Source organism: Saccopteryx leptura, chromosome 6 (genome assembly GCF_036850995.1).
Source record: "Saccopteryx leptura isolate mSacLep1 chromosome 6, mSacLep1_pri_phased_curated, whole genome shotgun sequence".
Taxonomy (NCBI): Eukaryota; Metazoa; Chordata; class Mammalia; order Chiroptera; family Emballonuridae; genus Saccopteryx; species Saccopteryx leptura.
In genome coordinates, this window is record NC_089508.1 from 152,240,756 (window position 1) to 152,260,535 (window position 19,780).

A 19,780-nucleotide genomic window follows, 5' to 3' on the forward strand; every position below is an offset into this window, starting at 1 on the left:
TAAAAATAAGGTTTCTTGACCCTAGCCGGTTTGCTCAGTGGATAGAATGTCAGCCCAGTATGCAGACGTTCCAGGTTTGATCCCCAGTCTGGGTGCACATGACATGAGAAGCGACCCCCCCCCCCCCCCAGTCTTAGCCAGTGGCTCGGTTGGTTTGAGCATGAGGCCTGGGCGTTGAGGATGGCTTGGTTCCTCCGAGCATTGGCTCCAGATGGGGATTGCTGGGTGAATCCTAGTTGGGGAACATGTGAGAGTCTGTCTCTCTATTTCCCCTCCTCTCACTTAAAAAATAAAAGTTGTCTCAAAGTACTTTATGATACTAGATTCTGTTTTCTAATAGCTTTTTTGAGATATAATTTATTTATTTTTCATTTTTCTGAAGCTGGAAACAGGGAGAGACAGTCAGACAGACTCCCGCATGCGCCCGACCGGGATCCACCCGGCACGCCCCTGTGGGCGGTGCTCTGCCCCCCCAGGGGGCGATGCTCTGCCCATCCTGGGCGTCGCCATATTGCGACCAGAGCCACTCTAGCGCCTGAGGCAGAGGCCACAGAGCCATGCCCAGCGCCCGGGTCATCTTTGCTCCAATAGAGCCTTGGCTGCGGGAGGGGAAGAGAGAGACAGTTAGGAAAGCGCGGCGGAGGGGTGGAGAAGCAAATGGGCGCTTCTCCTATGTGCCCTGGCCGGGAATCGAACCCGGGTCCTCCGCACGCTAGGCCGACGCTCTACCGCTGAGCCAACCGGCCAGGGCGAGATATAATTTATATACCCAAACCTCACCTATTTAAAATTTATACTTTAATGTTTTTAAGTATGTTTACGGACCAGTGCAACCATCAATATGATCAATTTTGGAACATTTGCATTGCCCCAGAAAGAAACCTTGCACCTTTCCTTCATTTCTCCCAATCTATAGATTTGCATGTTTCTGTATATTTCATATAAATGGAATCATACAATATGTGGTACTTTTGTGTTTGGTTCTTTTGCTTAACATATATCAATGCTTTGTTTTTATTGTGGTAAAAAAAATATTTTAAACATTTTAACCTTTTTTTAATGTTTATTTTATTGACTTTAGAGAGAGAGGTAGGGAACTATCTGGCCAGGGCAAAACAAAACAAAACATAAATTTACTCTCAGAACAAGCTTAAAGTGTATGTTACAGTATTAAATATATGTACATCGTACCACAGATCTCTAGCACTTTTTTATTTTGCATGTCTGAAACTCTGTAAACTCTATACCTATTGAATATCTTTCCGTTTTCTCCTTTGCCCAGCCCTAGCAATCACCATTCTTCTGTTCCTATGAACTTGATTATTATATATACACCATGTAAATTGAGTAGTAGTATTTGTCTTTTTATGATTTACATTCAAGTTCTTCATCTAATTTTAAATTGGGTTGTTTTCTGTTATTGAGTTGTAGAAGTTCTTTATTCAGCATAATCACCTCTTATCCAATTCATAGTTTGCAAATATTTTCTTCCATTCTGCAGACTTTTTCATCTTAAATTGTTTCCTTTCCTCGGTGGAAAATTTTAAGTTTGAAGTAGTACCAATTTGTCTATTTTTGCTTTTGTTATCTGTGTTTCTGGTGTCATAGCAGAGAAATTATTGCTCATTCCAATGTCATGAATCTTTTTCACTATTTTTTCTTTTAGGAGTTTTATAGTTTCAGGTCTTAGATTTAGGTATTTGATCCACTTTGAATTAATTTTCGTGTATGGTATAAAATAAGGGTTCATGTTCATTCTTTTGTATGTGGATATTCACTTTTCCCAACACCATGTATTGAAGAGACTATCTCCTAGTGTAGTCTTAGCACCCTTGTTAATGATAATTTTACCATACATGTAAGGGTTTATTTCTGGTCTCTCTATTCTGTTCATTGTCTTGATGGTAAGATAATATTGTTTTGATTACTATAGCTTTGTAATAAGTTTTGAGAACAGAATTGTGAGGCCTCCATCCTTGTTATTCATTGTCAAGGTTATTTTGGTTATTCAGGGTTCTTTGAGATTCCCTATTTGCTTTTTTTCCTATTTCTGCAAAAATGCTATTGGGATTTTGATGGGGATAGCAGTGAATCTGAAGATTGCTTTTGGGTAGCAAGGGCATTTTAACAATATGAAGACTTCCAGTCCATGAACACAGGATATCATTACATTTATTTGTGTTTTTCAGTAGTGTTTTATAGTTTTCAGTGCACAATGCTTTCACATCCTTGGTAAATTTATTCTTGTTTTATTTTTTTTGTTTTCATAAATGGGGTTATTTACTTAATTTCCTTTTTGAATTGTTCTTTATTAATGTATAGAAACACAACAGATTATTATTTTTTTGTGAGAGAGACAGAGAGAGAGATAGACAGTGACAGTCAGTAAGGGAGAGAGATGAGATGAGAAGCATCAGTTCTTTGTTGCTGCTCCTTAGTTGTTCATTGATTGCTTTCTCATATGTGCTTTGACTGGGGAGGGGGTCAGGCTACAGCAGAACGAGTGACCCCTTGCTCAAGCCAGTGACCTCTGGGCTCAAGCCACTGTCCATAGGGTCATGTCTATGATCCCACACTCATCCCACGTTCAAGCTGGTAAGCCCGTGCTCTATCTAGCCTGCAACCTTGGGGTTTTGAACCTGGGTCCTCTGCATCCCAGTTTGATGCTATATCCACTGTGCCACCACGTGGTCAGGCGAAACACAACAGCTTTTTGAATGTTGATTTTTTTTGAAAGAGAGAGACAGGAGGTTCTAGAGAGATAAGAGGCATCAACTCATAGTTGTGTCACTTTTTTTTTTCCTTTAAGACTTTATTGATTTTGGAGAGAGGGAGGGGGGCAGTGCGTGGGCGTGGACAAGAAAGCGGCAAGCATAGTTGCTTCTCGTATGTGCCTTGACCAGGCAAGCCCGGAGTTTTGAACCAGCAACCTTAGCATTCCAGGTCAGCACTTTATCCACTGCACCACCACAGATTGGTCTAGTTGTTCATTGATTGCTTCTCAAGCCAAGTCAGCAACCTTGGACTTCAAGCCAGATGAGCCCGCGCTCAAGCTAACAGGTTGAATGTTGATATTTGTATCCTTCAACTGTACTGAATTCGTTTATTCTCAGTTTTGTGTATGTGTATGTGTAATCTTTAGGATTTTCTACGTACAACATCATGTCCACTGTGAACAGAGATCATTTTTAGTTTTTCCTTGCATTTTGGATGTCATTTATTTCTAATTCTTGCCTGATTATTCTGGCTTGAACATCTACTACTGTATTAAATAGAAGTAGAAAGAGTGGACATTTCTAGCCTTATTCCTGAGCTAAGAGAAAAAGTTTTTAGTTTTTTACCATAGAATATCATGTTAGCTGTGGAATTTTCATGTATGACCTTTATTATGTTTAGATAATTTCCTTCTCTTCCTATCAGGAAAAATTGATGAATTTTGTAAGGCCTTTTCTATATCGGTTGAGATGACCATGTGATTTTCTTTCTTCATTTTGTTAATTTGTTGTATTACATATATTGATTTTTGTATATTGAATTCTCCTACCCAAGGGATGAATCCCACTTGGTCATGGTGTATAATCCTTTTAATGTGCTGCTATTTGATTCAATTTGCTAATATTTGAGGATTTTTTGCATCAATGTTCATAACGGGTAAGACTTTTATTTTTATTTTTGGTCTGGTATTTTTTTTTTTTTTTTTAATCAGAGTCATGTTTTTTTCAGAAAATGAGTTTGGAAATGTTCCTTCCTCTTCAGGGTTTTGGAAAAGTTTGAAAAGTTTGGCATTAATTCTTTTTTAAGTGCGTAATAGATTTCTCCAGTAAAGCCATGTGGTTTTTTCTTTCTTGAGAGGTTTTTGATGACTGATTTAATCTTTTGAGTTCAGATTTTCTCTTCATGATTCAGTCTTTGTAAATTATTTGTTCCTAGAAATTTATCCATTTCTTGTAGGTCATACAATTTGTTGTCCTGTACTTGTTCGTAGTTTCTCTTAATTTGTGGTTCTCATTATCTTTCTTTTTAGTCAGTCTAGCTAAAGGATTATCAATTTTATCTGTATAGAAAAACAGCTCTTAGTTTTTTTGTTTATTTATTTTTTAATTTTTTTATAATTAGGTTTTACAGAGACAGAGAGAGTCAGAGAGAGGGATAGACAGGGACAGACAGACAGGAATGGAGAGATGAGAAGCATCAATCATTAGTTTTTCGTTCCGCATTGCAACATCTTAGTTGTCCATTGATTGCCTTCTCATATGTGCCTTGACCGCAGGCCTTCAGTAGGCCGAGTAACCCCTTGCTTGAGCCAGTGACCCTGAGTCCAAGCTGGTGAGCTTTTTGCTCAAACCAGATGAGCCCGTGCTCAAGCTGGCGACATCGGGGTCTCAAACCTGGGTCCTCGGCATCCCAGTCCAATGCTCTATCCACTGCACCACTGCCTGGTCAGGCCAGCTCTTAGTTTTGTGAATACTTTTTATGCTCTTTTATTTTGATTCTAATATTTATTACTTCCTCCTTCTGACACTGGGTTTAGTTCTTTTTCTCATTCCTGGAAATGTAAAGTTAGGTTATTGATTATTAGGGATTTTTTTCCCCCTTTTAATGTAGACACTTCATGTTATTAACTTTCCTCTTAGTACTTACTTTGCTGCATCTGGTAAGTTTGGGCATATTATGTTTTCATTTTTGTTTGTCTCAAGATACTTTCTAATTTTTCATGGAATTTCTGCTCTGATCCATAAGACTTGTTTTGTTGTCTGTCATGTGATCTGTCCTAGAGAATGTTTTACATGCATTTGAGATGTCATAAGTTCAAGTGGTCTGTAGTGATGTTCAGGCTCTCTGTTTTCATATTAATCTTCCATCTTGTAGTGAAAGCCAGGTAGTATATATATACTCTACTATTGTTTTATACTGTCTGTTTCTCCTCGCAAGTCTGTCAGTGTTCGCTTCATCTATTATGGTGCTCTGATGTTATGTGCATAAATTATATATTTATAATTGTTATCTTCTAAAATAAGTTTAAAATTGTTTATCTTCTTGGTAAATTGACCTTTTTATCATTATATAATGATCTTGTTTGTGTCTTGTGATAGTTTTCACTCAGGCCTATTTTGTCTAAGCAGGGCCACCTCTTCTCTTGTTTGCATATATTCTTTTTTATCCTTTTATTTCCAAGATATATCTGTCTACATCTAAGATGATATACTTGTAGAGAGGATATAGTTGCATTTTGGTGTTTTAATCCATCTTATTTTTTTAAAATTAAAATACCTAAGAATTTTTGAGATATAGTTGGCCTTTAATATTATATTAGTTTCAGGTTTACAGCATAGTGGTTAGACATTTATGTAACTTACAAGGTGGTCCCCCTAAAAAGTCTAGTACCCTCTGAGACCATAAGTTCGTACAAAATTATTGACTATATTCCCTAAGCTGTACTTTACAGCCCCATGACTATTCTATAGCTACTAACTTGTACTTCTAAATCCCTTCACCTGTTTACCCACCCACCAACCCCCCTTCTTCTCTAACAGTGGTCATTTTTGGCTCTGTGACTATATGAGTCAACATCCCCTGCCATAGTGGTATGGTACATTGTTACAGTTGATGAACCTGCACTGACACATCATAATCACCCAAAGTCCACAGTTTACCTTAGGGTTCATTCTTGGTGTTGTACATTTAGACAAATGTATAGTGACATGTATCATTGTGATTATCATACAGAGTATTTTCACTACCCTGAACATCTTTTATATTCAACCTATTTAGCAAACCTCTCCCCACCCCATCCTTTGGCAACCAGTTTTTATAGTCTCCATTGTTTTCCAGAATGTCATATAGTTGGAATCAAATAGTGTGTAGCTTATTCAACTTTGCCTTTTTTCCACTTGTTAAATGTATTTAAGTTTCCTTCATATCTTCTCATGGCTCAATCGCTCATTTCTTATTAGTGCTGAATAATATTCCATTGTCAGAATGTATCACAGTTTATTCATTCACTTATATCTGTTGTTGCCAAGTTTTCACAATTAGAAATAAAGCTGCTATAAAAATATCCATGTAAGTGTCAACTCCTTTTATATTATCCTTAAACTAAATGGGATATTGCTTCTGTTTACTACTGTGAAATTATAGTAGTTTGAATTAGTATAAAGAAATTATTTTCCACATTTTGTTCCATTGAAGATTTTGTATTTTTCCAAAGTTAGAAGCCGGGAGGCATTCAGACAGACTCCCACATGCGCCCGACCGGGATCCACTCTGCATACCTACCAGGGCGCAATGCTCTGTCCATCTGGGGTGCTGCTCCATTGTGGCCAGAGCCATTCTAGTGCCTGAGGTGGAGGCCACGGAGCCGCCCTCAGCGCCCGGGCCAACTTTGCTCCAATGGAGCCTTGGCTGCAGGAGGGGAAGAGATAGAGAGAAAGGAGAGAGGGAAGGGTGGAGAAGCAGGTGGGCACTTCTGCTGTGTGCCCTGACTGGATATCGAACCCGGGACTTCCAGACGCCGGGCTGATGCTCTACCACTGAGCCAACTGGCCAAGGCCAGAAGATTTTTATTTTTTTTAATGAGAGAAGGGGAGATAGACAAACTCCCACATGTACCCAACTGGGATCTACCCCTCAACCCCTGTCTTGGGACGATGTTCAGACCAACTGAGCTATCTTCAGTGCCTGGGGCCAACCAATCAAGCTAGTGGCTGCTAAAGGAGAAGAGAGAGAGTAGGGGGAGAGGGAGTGTGAGAAAAGCAGATGGTAGCTTCTCATGTGTTCCCTGACTGGGAATCAAACCCAGGACTTTCGTACCCTGGGCGAATGCTCTATCCACTTACCCAACTGACTAGGGCCCCAGTGAAGGTTTTATAGTTTGTTCCCATATGTGCTGTCTAAGGAGTAAGCACTTCTGCCATGCTTCCCTGTGACTTTTCTTTTTAGTCTCATCTTTTATGTTTATTATATAGAAAGAACTTCAACGTTGCCCCATTCAACTGAGGCAGGAACAACTTCCTCTGAGATCATCGTATCATGAAATCTCTCTGCTCCCCAAGGACTTATAGTATAGTACAGTAACTGTAGCATGTTGTGTTTATTAAAGTTTTATAGGAAAATTATAATAGATTCTTGTTTCACCATTAAGTCAAAGAAAAACGGTATACATTGATATTCTGACCACAAAGCATGACAAAAATTTTTTTAAAGCAAGTACCCAAAATTCTGTATTTTCATCTTTTTTTTTTTTTTTAAGAGAGAGAAAGACAGGAAGGGAGAGAGGTGAGAAGCATCATAGTGTGGCACCTTAGTTGTTCATTGATTGCGTTCTCATTTGTGCCTTGACCCGAGGGCTCAAGCCAAGCCATTGACCATGGGTCGTGTCAGTGATCCCATGCTCAAGCCAGTGACCTTGGGATTTTGAACCTTGGTCCTTAGCGTCCCAGGTCAATGCTCTGTCTACTACGCCACCACCTGGTCATGCTTATCTTATTTTCTGACTTTGACATACATAGCATACATTTTTTATGCCATTGAAGTAATGCTGTACATATCATTAATTATATATTTTTGCTGATTCTGTTTAGAAATATTTGTGTTTTCTAATGTGAAACTCAGTGTAACCATCAATAATGAAGCATGTGTAGACTGCTTATTAAATTCATGTGATAGTACTGATTAGTAAATAGTCTATCTGAACATCCATCTAATATTCTGCATAGTCCAAAGAGATGGAACTGAAAAGAATTCATGATGTATTTTATACTTTTACCCAACTTAGAATCTGTATTTTAATGTTAGTTGTATCTGTTACTATAGGACACTAGTTTTTTTTTAAGATTTTATTTATTAATTTTACAGAGAGCAGAGACTGGGATGATAAGAAGCATCAACTTTAGTTTTTCATTGATTGTTTCTCATACGTGCCTTGACAGGAAAGCCCAGGGCCTCGACCCAGCAATCCCAGCATTTCAGTTAGACACTCTATATCTACTGTTCCACCACAAGCCAGGATAGGATACTAGTTTTAATTTAATCTTTTTTATAAGATTGGATAGGTTCAGTGTGTGTGTCTGTCTGTCTCTTGTCTACAAAGCAGCTAAAGTCTTTCCTCTCCCAACTTTTGCATATGATAAGCCATAGCAAATAAGTTTTAGTCTCTTGGAGCTTAGGCCAGAATGTTTTTTGAGTTTCCATCTCTGTACTTTTGAAAGTACAGAGATGGCTGCGTTGAAAAACATGGATTTTCCTTTCACTTTTTAGTTAATGCTGAACTTGTTTTTCTTTTAGCTGTGCGGTCAGAGAAGAAACGTCTTAGGAAGCCAAGCAAGTGGCTTCTGGAATATACAGAAGAATATGATCAAATATTTGCTCCTAAGAAAAAACAAAAGAAAATACAGGAACAGGTGCACAAGGTATGTTTCAACATTTCAACATTCTTTCATTAATTCTTTTAGGATGGGGCAATAATTTCTTTAACTGGGATTTTACTTTTTTAGTTCTTTTTTTTTTTTTTTTTTTTTTTTTTACAGAGACAGAGAGTGAGTCAGAGAGAGAGATAAGACAAGGACAGACAGACAGGAATGGAGAGAGATGAGAAGCATCAATCATTAGTTTTTCATTGCACATTGCAACACCTTAGTTGTTCATTGATTGCTTTCTCATATGTGCCTTGACCGCGGGCCTTCAGCAGACTGAGTAACCCCTCGCTGGAGCCAGCGACATTGGGTTCAAGCTGGTGGGCTTTTGCTCAAACCAGATGAGCCCACGCTCAAGCTGACGACCTTGGGGTCTCGAACCTGGGTCCTCTGCATCCCAATCCGACGCTCTATCCACTGCGCCACCGCCTGGTCAGGCACTTTTTTAGTTCTTTACCTCCAGCTTCTGGCACAATACTTAACATATACTAGTTATATAAGAAATGTATAAATGAGTCTTTGTTCTGTGTGTGTGTTTATTTCCCCCATTGCTTTCAAAGTGTATTTAGTGATTTAGGAGTAAATAAATGTTTAGTAAAAAACAGGGAATAAAAATATGTAATATCCTAATTTTTTAAACAAATGTTCTGATGCTTTATTTTTAAATTTCATTAAATTGAAGTATTTCAAAATAAATTAGAGATAGTTTGACCTTCTGTCCCTATATAATAATATGCACCTCTAAACTAGAAAACATTTTCCTTTATAACTTATTTAACATCATATCTAATAAGACCAATGTATCTTATAACAAATTTATATTCATATTTCCACAATTGTTTCCTAACCTTATATTTTTGCTTTATTCAAATCAGGATCCAGTCTAAGATTATACCTATCTGGTTTCTTTTTTTTTTTTTCAGAGAGAGAGAGAGAGAGAGGGATAGACAGGGACAGACAGGAATGGAGAGAGATGAGAAGCATCAATCATTAGTTTTTCATTGCGTGTTGCAACACCTTAGTTGTTCATTGATTGCTTTCTCATATGTGCCTTGACCGTGGGCCTTCAGCAGACAGAGTAACCCCTTGCTGGAGCCAGCGACCTTGGGTTCAAGCTGATGGGCTTTTTGCTCAAACCAGATGAGCCCGCGCTCAATCTGGTGACCTTGGGGTCTCGAACCTGGGTCCTCTTCATCCCAGTCCAATGCTCTATCCACTGTGCCACTGCCTGGTCAGGCTGGTTTTATATTTCTTAACTCTCTTTAAATCCAGAAAAGTTCTTTTGTTAAAGACTATCTATCTAAGCAATGCAAGAATCACATTGGGATTTCTCACTTTCTAATCCAGTTGTGTGTGATTGCCTCCTAATAGGTACCACTAAGCTCATTTCTGTGTCCTGTTTCTTGTTATGTGGAAGTTATAATTAACAATTTGATAAATTAATATTATTATTATTCTTGTTGCGAGCGAGACAAACAGGAAGGGAATGAGATGAGAAGCATCAACTCATAGTTGTGGCACCTTAATTTTTCATTGATTGCTTTCTCGTATGTGCCTTGACCGGGGCAGAGGGGCTCCAGCCGAGCCAGCGACCCCTTGCTCAAGCCATCAACCGTGGGGTCATGTCTGTGATTTCATGCTCAATCCGGCAACCCTGCACTCAAGCTGGTGAGCCTATGCTTAAGCTGGTGACCTCAAGGTCTTGAATCTGGGTCCTCAGTGTCCTAGGCTGATGCTCTATACACTGCGCCACTACCTGGTCAGGCTGTATTTATTATTTAAAAACTTTTATTTACTCCTTTCTCAACCTTTGGTAATCACCATTCTGTTTTCTGTCTCAGAATTTTACTATTCTTGGCCTGACTAGTGGTGGTGCAATAGATTAAAGCATCGACCTAGAATGCTGAGGTTGGCAGTTCAAACCCTGTGCTTGCCAGGGGAGTTAATGCTTCCTGCTCCTTCATCCTCTTTCTCTTTCTCTCTCTCTCCTAAAATGAATAAAGTCTTAAAAAAAAAGTTTCACCATTAAAAAAAGAGATAATGGGACTATTCTTGGTACTTCAAATAAGTAGAATCATACAAGATCTATTTTATTTTGACTAGCTTATTCACTTAGCATAATGCCTTCAAAGTTTATGCGTATTGTAGTATATGTCAGAATTTTACTACTTTTAAGTGTATTATTATTTTTGACACTCAAATTACAACTTTGGCTTCTGAATTTTATTTTTCTATTTTGCTCTTAGGTAGTAAGTTCTCGCTGTGAAGAGGAAAACCTTTTAGCACGAAGTCGATCTAATGTTCAGAACAAGCAGGTGGATGAGAATTCTTTGATTTCAACCAAAGAAGAGCCTCCAGTTCTTGAAAAGGAGGCTCCGTTTTTGGAAGGCCCTTTGGCTCAGTCAGAACTTGGAGGTGGACATGCTGAGTTGCCACAGCTGACCTTGTCTGTGCCTGTGGCTCTGGAAGTCTCTCGACGGCCTGCCCTTAAATCTGAGGAATTGCTAGTTAAAACTCCAGGTAAGATGGGGGTGGGGTTTCAGTATGTAAGTGGATATGGTTAGAGGAAAGAGGAGATTTTAGTATGTTTTGATCAAAAGCCAGTGTTGTACCTCTATAAAACAAAACTACCCCTTTTGTCTTCAGAAATCCTTCAAGTACCAGCTAAATGGCTGTGGTGACCCTAAATTGGTGGTACACTGTTCAGAAGACTGGTTGGGTTTTTTTGTGTTTTTGTTTTTTTTTTGTATTTTTCCAAAGTTAGAAGTAGGGAGGCAGACTCCCATATGTGCCTGACCGGGATCCACCCGGCATGCCCACAAGAGGGCGATGCTCGGTTGGGGCAGGAGGCAGAGGCCAGGGAGCTATCCTCAGTGCCTGGGCCAACTTTGCTCCAATGGAGCCTTGGCTGCGGGAGGGGAAGAGATAGAGAGAAAGTAGAAGGGGAAGAGTGGAGAAGCACCTATCTGCTTCTCCACTGTGTGCCCTGGCCGGGAATCAAACCCAGGACTTCCACATGCCACGCTGACGCTCTACCGCTGAGCCAACCTGCCAGGGCCAAGAAGACATTTTTAAAAACTGCCCTCCTCACTCCGTTGTTGCTCTTTCTGATTGTTACAGGTTTTTGGGAAGAATTACTGCACACCATAGAATAATCTCATGAAACTTATGCTTCAAATACTGGCTCACCAATCCTTGTATCAAACAACTTGGGAAGTTGTTTGACCTCTGAACTTGTTTCCTTGCGTATAAAATGGAGATCATGATGTAATAATGTGTAATGTAATTTCCTTGACTCATAGTAAGCAGCCAAGTGTAAATATTCTCTTGAAGTGAATTACCAATTGCTATTCATTTTGTTATTCTTTATATATTATATACATGTCACCTGATAAGAGTTGGATCTAAACATACTATGTCTGATTCACTTCTGGCTACTGAATATTGTAGTCAGCCAGGGAAAATTTTGGTTGTAACTTTTTACATTCCCAAGAATACCTTGTGATGGTGATAGTATGCCTTTAAAAGATGTATCCCAGTTGTGTTTAATCAAGTAAGGCAGAATCAGAAAGATTTTAAATAGAATTATAAAGATAGTTATGGTTTCATTTTCCCTATTATGTGTCAAATTCTGTTATTAGGCTTTTTAACATAATTTTTAAGAGTAATTCTATAAAGTAAATAACTTTTTTATTTATTTAGGAACAGCTTATTCTGATCACGGTTCATTTATGCCCAGATTCGGGTTCTACTTTACCTTCTATTTTTGTTTTACCACCAATGAATTGCTATAAAGGCAGTTCTGCCCTTTTGATTTCTCCCTATGTTCTTTTGTGACTTACTTACAAACGCACACCCTCTCACATTAGTTTGTGAACTGTTTTGTGTTAACTAACATTTTAAAATACATAAATTCCTACCTTGTCCCTCCCCAACAACATGATGAGAAAAACAAAAAAAAATGTGGTGATTCATTTTTGTGTGGTATAAACATTTTTTAAAATTAACTTACGCCCAGTTCCTATATCATCTAATGGAAAGATACATGTGTTTCAGGAAATTATGAAAGTAAGCGTCAGAGAAAACCAACTAAGAAACTTCTTGAATCAAATGATTTAGACCCTGGATTTATGCCCAAGAAAGGGGATCTTGGCCTTTCTAAAAAGGTATGTTATTTTTGTTGATTCAAATTATGCACACATATACATAAATATTACAGAATATCAGCATATACTTGGTGATCTGTCTGAGAGATTCTATATTAGGCTATTTTGCATTTGTTCGGATACATATATCATTTGGTTTTAGGTTTTCTTTACAAATGAAAATGAAAAAACTTTAAAGACTGAATGAAGTTCATGATTGTTGTAATTTCTTTTATGGGCATAAAAGCTCTTACCAGATTTCTACTTCGCTTCTGTCTCCACAAGGCACTAAGCTACTCACATCACAGTACCCTGTCTGCGTAACACCTCAGAAATTACCCAGTTCGTCTCTAATCCAGGCAGAAACGCTTGAATTTAAGTTTTTGAGTTTGCAAACTTGGTTTTCATTAGCCAAGAAGAGATTAAATAGGTGGAAATAGAAAATTATTTTCTAATTCTATAATGGATAACAGCTGGGTATTGATAACTTAGGAAACATCTTATGCCCCTTACATGTGAGGAGTACATATGGTGCAGTGGATAGAGTGTCATCGTGGAACGCTTAGGACCCAGGTTCCTAACCCCACGGTTGCTAGCTTGAGCATGGGCTCACCAGCTTGAGCACTGGGTTGCTGGCTTTAGTGTGGGATCATAGACATGACCCTGTGGTTGCTGGCTTTAACCCAAGGTCGCTGGCTTGAGCAAGGGGTCACTGGCTTGGCTGTAGCTCCCTGATCAAGCATGTATTAGAAAGCAATCAATGAGCAACTAAGGTGCTACAACTATAAGATGAAGCTTCTCATCTCTCTCCCTTCCTGTCTGTGTCTGTCTGTCTGTCTCTCTGTCTCTCTCTCTCTCTTTCTCACTAAAGAAAAAAAAGAATTGAAGATTGTAATCAAATAATTTGAGTTTTTGAACTTCTTTCTTTAGCCATAGGAAATTTCTATTTTTTAACCTTACATTAGGGCTCTTAAGTTTTCTTTTTTTTTTTCAATTATAGTTAACATAAATATATTCATTTTTAGGCCTGACCTGTGGTGGCGCAGTGGATAAAGCGTCAACCTGGAAATGCTGAGGTTGCCGGTTCGAAACCCTGGGCTTGCCTGGTCAGGGCACATATGGGAGTTGATGCTTCCAGCTCCTCCCCCCTTCTCTCTCTCTCTCTCTCTCTCTCTCTCTCTCTCTCTCCCTCCCTCCCTCCCTCTCCCTCTCCTCTCTAAAATGAATAAATAAATAAAAATTTAAAAAAAAAAATTCATTTTAGATATAAAATAGTGATTAGACATTTATACAAATTACTGAGTGATCTTACCCCAATAAGACTAGCCTCCTAAGTTTTGGGGTATTTTAGATGTTAACTGGGTTTGTGTGTAAATATAAATTTTAATTTATTTGTGTTTTTATTCTTTATTTTAAAAACTGTGTTATGTCATTTATTTATTTATTTACTTACTTTTTTTTTATGACAGAGAGAGGGACAAATAGGGATAGACAAACAGGAAGGGAGAGAGATGAGAAGCATTAATTCTTCATTGTGGCACCTTAGTTGTTCATTGACTGCTTTCTCATATGTGCCTTGACCAGGGACTACAGAAGACCGAGTAACCCCTTGCTTACGCCAGCGACCTTAGGCTCAAACCAGCGATCATGGGGTCATGTCTATGATTTGCGCAAGCCTGCAAAATTGAGGTTTAGAACCTGGGTTCTCTGCGTCCCTCTCAGATGCTCTGTCCACTGCGCCACTGCCTGGTCAGGCTATCCTTTAATTCTTTTATTCCTCTCAAGAGTCTTATGACATGGACTTCTCAATTATTCTTAGCTCATCTGCACTCCTCCGCTAACTTTCTCTGCAGTTTATATAACCTTCGGTGATCATGTCTACAACTTACCATCCTCTTTCTGCCTTATACTCTAGTAAGGTTGTGATAATCTTTTGCAGTGTTTTCTCTTTTGGCTTTCACTTACTCAAATCTTAGCTATTTTGCAAGATTTTTGGAAGAGATAGATGAGAAGGGCCAAGGAAACTGGAATTCAGTTGAATATTTTGAGCATAGAAGTGATAATTTGCAATCAGATGATAATTTTAGTAATAGTATACAAGGTAAGTCATGGAAGGCTATGTGTTACTGCTAGAGGTGAAGTGATGACAAATTCAAAAAAAAAGTAAGAATTCAGTCCAGTTAAGTGAATGATTTTCCCCCTCTCCCCAGTTTTATTAAGGTATAATTGACATATAGTGTGTCCATAAAGTCATGGTGCACTTTTTTTTTCTTTTTTTTTTTGTATTTTTCCGAAGCTGGAAACGGGGAGGCAGTCAGACAGACTCCCGCATGCGCCCTACCGGGATCCACCCGGCACGCCCACCAGGGGAGATGCTCTGCCCATCCAGGGCATCGCTCGGTCGCAACCAGAGCTACTCTAGCGCCTGGGGCAGAGGCCAAGGAGCCATCCCCAGCGCCTGGGCCATCTTTTGCTCCAATGGAGCCTTGGCTGCGGGAGGGGAAGAGAGAGACAGAGAGGAAGGAGAGGGGGAGGGGTGGAGAAGCAGATGGGCGCTTCTCCTGTGTGCCCTGGCTGGGAATCGAACCCGGGACCTCCGCACGCCAGGCTGACGCTCTACCACTGAGCCAACCGGCCAGGGCCATGGTGCACTTTTGACCGGTCACAGGAAAGCAACAAAAGACGATAGAGCCTGACCAGGTGGTGGTGCAGTAGATAGAGCGTTGGACTGGGATGCCGAGTACCCAGGTTCGAGACCCCGAGGTCGCCAGCTTGAGCGCAGGCTCATCTGGTTCGAGCAAAAGCTCACCAGCTTGCACCCAAGTCGCTGTCTCGAGCAAGGGGTTACCCGGTCTGCTGAAGGCCCGTGGTCAGGGCACATATGGGAGAGCAATCAGTGAACAACTAAGGTGTTGCAACGAGGAGCTGATGATTGATGCTTCTCATCTCTTCGTTCCTGTCTGTCTATCCCTCTCTCGAACACTGTCTCTGAAAAAAAAAAAAAGTTTAAGAAAAAAAAAAACCGCTAGAAATGTGAAATCTGCACCAAATAAAAGGAAAACTCTCCCAGTTTCATACCTATTCAGTGCAGTTCGATGTGGGCTCACGCACAGATTTTGTAGGGCTCCTTAGGTAGCTATCCTGTATAGCCTTTACAGACACGTCACTGACTGATGGCCTACCAGAACGGGGTTTCTCCACCAAACTGCCGGTTTCCTTCAACTGCTTATCCCACCGAGTAATGTTATTTCTACATGGTGGCGCTTCGTTATAAACGTGCCGATATTCACGTTGCACTTTAGTCAAGGATTTGAATTTAGCAAGCCACAGAACACACTGAACTTTCCTCTGTACCGTCCACATCTGGACCGGCATGGCCGTGGGTTGCTCCACTGTTTACACAGTGTTACGTCATCATCTGCACATGTGCACATGCTGCCACATCATCCTACAGAAACTGGGAGGGTTTTCCTTTTATTTGGTGCAGATTTCACATTTCTGTCCTCTTTTGTTGCTTTCCTGTGACCGGTCAAAAGTGCACCATGCCTTTACAGACACACTGTATATAAGTGAATGATTTGAGGAATAAGATAAATCCTTAATGGTTTTGTGATTTGATTGCTTAAAATATAGTATTAATTTGTATAATATTGCTCTGTCAAATGTAGTTTTCTAATTCAAAATGTGACTTGCCATGTATAGGGCTTTTTTCCCCCAAGGGGATAAAAAGGCGTGATTTAGTTTACATACTTAATTTAAATGTATGTAAGCAAGTGTATCCCAGAACTTTTGTATTTAATTACAATATAATTAACACATAAACTATAGAGTCCTTAATTGTTCTGTGTGATAGACGTTTGTATATACCGTGTAAGTACCACCTAAACGAGGTGTGTTCTTACACACCTGGGTTAGTGTGTAATCCTTCACCTCCAAAAGTTCTTTTGTAGTCTTTCATTCAATTTCCCATTCTTGTATTTTTCAGAAGCTATGCTTTTTTTATCTCTTTTTCTTTTTAAGTGAGAGAGCGATAGACAGATAGGGAGAGAGATGAGAAACATCAACTCATCGTTGCAGCACTTCAGTTGTTCATTGATTGCTTTCTCATGTGTGCCTTGATGAGGGGGTAGAGTTTCAGCTGATGTAACGACCTTGCTTTCAAGACAGCGACCTTTGGCCTCAAGCTGGTGACCATGGGGTCATGTCTATGATCCCATGCTCAAGCTGGCAACCTCAGGGTTTTGAACCTGGATCCTCAGTGTCCAAGGTCAATGCTTTATCCACTTTGCTACCTCCAGCAATGCTTTCTTCTGTAACTATAGAATATTTTTGCTTGTTCTTGAATGTCAAATATATTCTTTGTTTTTGTAAATCTGGTTCTTTTATTGAACATTTGTTCTTAAGGTACTTTCACAGGATGCTAATGAGTAGTTTATTCCCTTTTATTGCCAAATAGTATCCCAAGGATAATTTGCTTATTCTTTGTCCTGCTGATACATTTGAGGTTTTCATTTTGGGTCGATTAAATATAAAGTTGGTGCAGATGTTCTCTTTAAGTTTTTCTGTGGACAAATATTTTTATTTCTCTTAGTGTAAATAGTTAGGAGTGGGATGCTGGCTCATGCATATTTACTACCTTTGTTTTGTGTGTGTGTGTGTGACAGAGACAGAGTCAGAGAGAGGGACAGATAGGGACAGACAGACAGGAAGGGAGAGAGAAATAAGAAACATCAATTCTTCATTGCGGTTCCTTAGTTGTTCATTGATTGATTTCTCATATGTGCCTTGACTGGCGGGCTACAGCAGACTGAGTAACCCCTTCCTCAAGCCAGCGACCTTAGGCTCAAGCTGGTGAGCCTTGCTGAAACCACATGAGCCTGCGCTCAAGCTGGCAACCTTGGGGTCTTGTACGTAGTCCTCCACATCCCAGTCCAATGCTCTATCTACTGTGCCACCGCCAGGTCAGACCATATTTACTACCTTTGGAAGAAATTGCTGTACATTTCTCCAAAGTGATTGTACAACTTCATTCTTCACCAGCAATATATAAGATTCATTTGCTCCACATCTTTACTAGCATTTGATTTGTCAGTTGTTTTAAATTTAAGTGTTCTGCCTGACCAGATGGTGGTGCAGTGGATGGAGCGTTGGACTGGGACACGGAAGACCCAGGTTTGAGACCCCAAGGTTGCTGGCTTGAGCACAGTCTCATCTGGTTTGTGCAAGGCTTACCAGCTTGAACCCATTGGGTTGAGCAAGGTGTTACTCGGTCTGCTGTCACCCCCTGGTCAAGGCACATAAGAGAAAGCAAATCAATGAACAACTAAGGTGCCACAACAAAAAATTGATGCTTCTCATCTCTCTCCCTTCCTGTCTGTCTGTCCCTCTCTCTCTCTGACTCTGTCACTGTCAAAAAAATTTTTTTTTTAAGTTTTTTGCTGGATCCGAAAGAATATCTGTTTGTTTGTTTTTTAATTTTTTTTATTTTACAGTGACAGAGCGAGAGAGAAAGGAATAGGTAGGGACAGACAGGAATGGAGAGATGAGAAGCATCAATCATCAGTTTTTCGTTGTGGCACTTTAGTTGTTCATTGATTGCTTTCTCATATGTGCCTTGACTGTGGGGCTATAGCAGACCCAAGTGACCTCTTGCTCAATCCAGCAACCTGGGGTCAAAGCTGGTGAGCTTTGCTCAAACCAGATGAGCCTGCGCTCAAGCTGGCAACCTGGAGGTCTTGAATCTAGATCCTCTGCGTCCCAGTCCAACGCTCTATCCACTGCGCCACCGCCTGGTAGGCCTAACTTTGGTTTTAATTTGTATTTCCCTAATGGCTAATGATATTGAGCTCCTTAGTATGTGTCATTCCTATATCTTTATAAAGTGACTGTCCAAGCATACATATATTTTTTTGTTGGGTTATTTATCTTTTTTTATGGTTGCTACTAAGGAGTGCTTTTTATATTTGAGATATATAAGTTCTTTGTTAGATAAATGTATTATAAATATTTTTTCCCAGTCTGTGGATTGCCTGTTCATTGTCTTTCATGAGAAGTTTTATGTTTGTTTTTTTTTACAGAGACAGAGAGTCAGAGAGAGGGATAGACAGGGACAGAGAGACAGGAACGGAGAGAAATGAGAGGCATCAATCATCAGTTTTTCATTGCGACACCTTAGTTGTTCATTGATTGCTTTCTCATATGTGCCTTGACCGTGGGCCTTCAGCAGACCGAGTAACCCCTTGCTCAAGCCAGCGACCTTGGGTCCAAGCTGGTGACCTCGGGATCTCGAATCTGGGTCCTCTGCATCCCAGTCTGACGCTCTATCCATTGCGCCACCACCTGGTCAGGCTAGAAGCATTTCTTAAAAATCTCTGATATCTCTGTAATTTTCTGTCTCTCGTATTTTGGGTTGTTTTTTTTTAAACATAAGATAAAATTGATAACTATTTTACTGTCAAATTTTAACTTTTTTGGAACTTAGGTGGGTATTATATCTAGCACTAGAACAAGAGAAAAATCACAATTATTGGTGATGGCTAGAACCAGACTCTAAAGAGAATGACCTTTTTTTATGTTTTAGGAGTCAGTCCTGCCATCTTACTTGGTCAGCTTCACAGTTGAGGTCCTTAATACTCTGAGGTATATTTTGTCATCAGGTTGAAGCTGTCATTCAGTTCCACCTGGGTCTGTAGATGGATTAGTCATAGGTTAAAGAAAGGATTATCTGTTGAGGTAATGGTAACTTAAAGGTGTACTGGCTTTTTAAAATTTTTTTTATTTTTTACAGAGACAGAGTCAGAGAGAGGGATAGACAGGGACAGACAGACAGGAATGGAGAGATGAAAAGCATCAATCATTAGTTTTTCGTTGCACCTTGCGACACCTTAGTTGTTCATTGATCGCTTTCTCATATATGCCTTGACCGTGGGCCCTCAGCACACCGAGTAACCCCTTGCTCGAGCCAGCAACCTTGTGTCCAAGCTGGTGAGCTTTTGCTCAAACCAGATGAGCCCGCGCTCAAGCTGGTGACCTCAGGGTCTCGAACCTGGGTCCTTCCGCATCCCAGTTTGACACTGTATCCACTGTGCCACCACCTGGTCAGGCTAAGGTGTACCGGCTTTAAAAAGAAAAAGTACACTGGCTTATTATATTGCATATTCATGGCCACAGTATGTGAAGTAAGGTTTTGGCCTCTTAGTCATATCCTCCAAGGCATTTACAGAG

At 39.9% G+C, this 19,780-nt stretch overlaps 1 protein-coding gene across 6 annotated transcripts in view; it reads left to right on the forward strand.

The window, feature by feature from the left end:
- NSD1 (nuclear receptor binding SET domain protein 1) overlaps positions 1-19,780 on the forward strand; it is a 174,076-nt gene that overhangs the window by 83,220 nt on the left and 71,076 nt on the right. For all 6 annotated transcript variants that reach the window (XM_066344719.1, XM_066344721.1, XM_066344718.1 and 3 more), the window contains 3 exons: positions 8,284-8,408; positions 10,658-10,931; positions 12,468-12,577. In XM_066344719.1, coding sequence (XP_066200816.1) covers positions 8,284-8,408; positions 10,658-10,931; positions 12,468-12,577 — 509 coding nt within the window. The remainder of the gene's footprint in view (positions 1-8,283; positions 8,409-10,657; positions 10,932-12,467; positions 12,578-19,780) is intronic.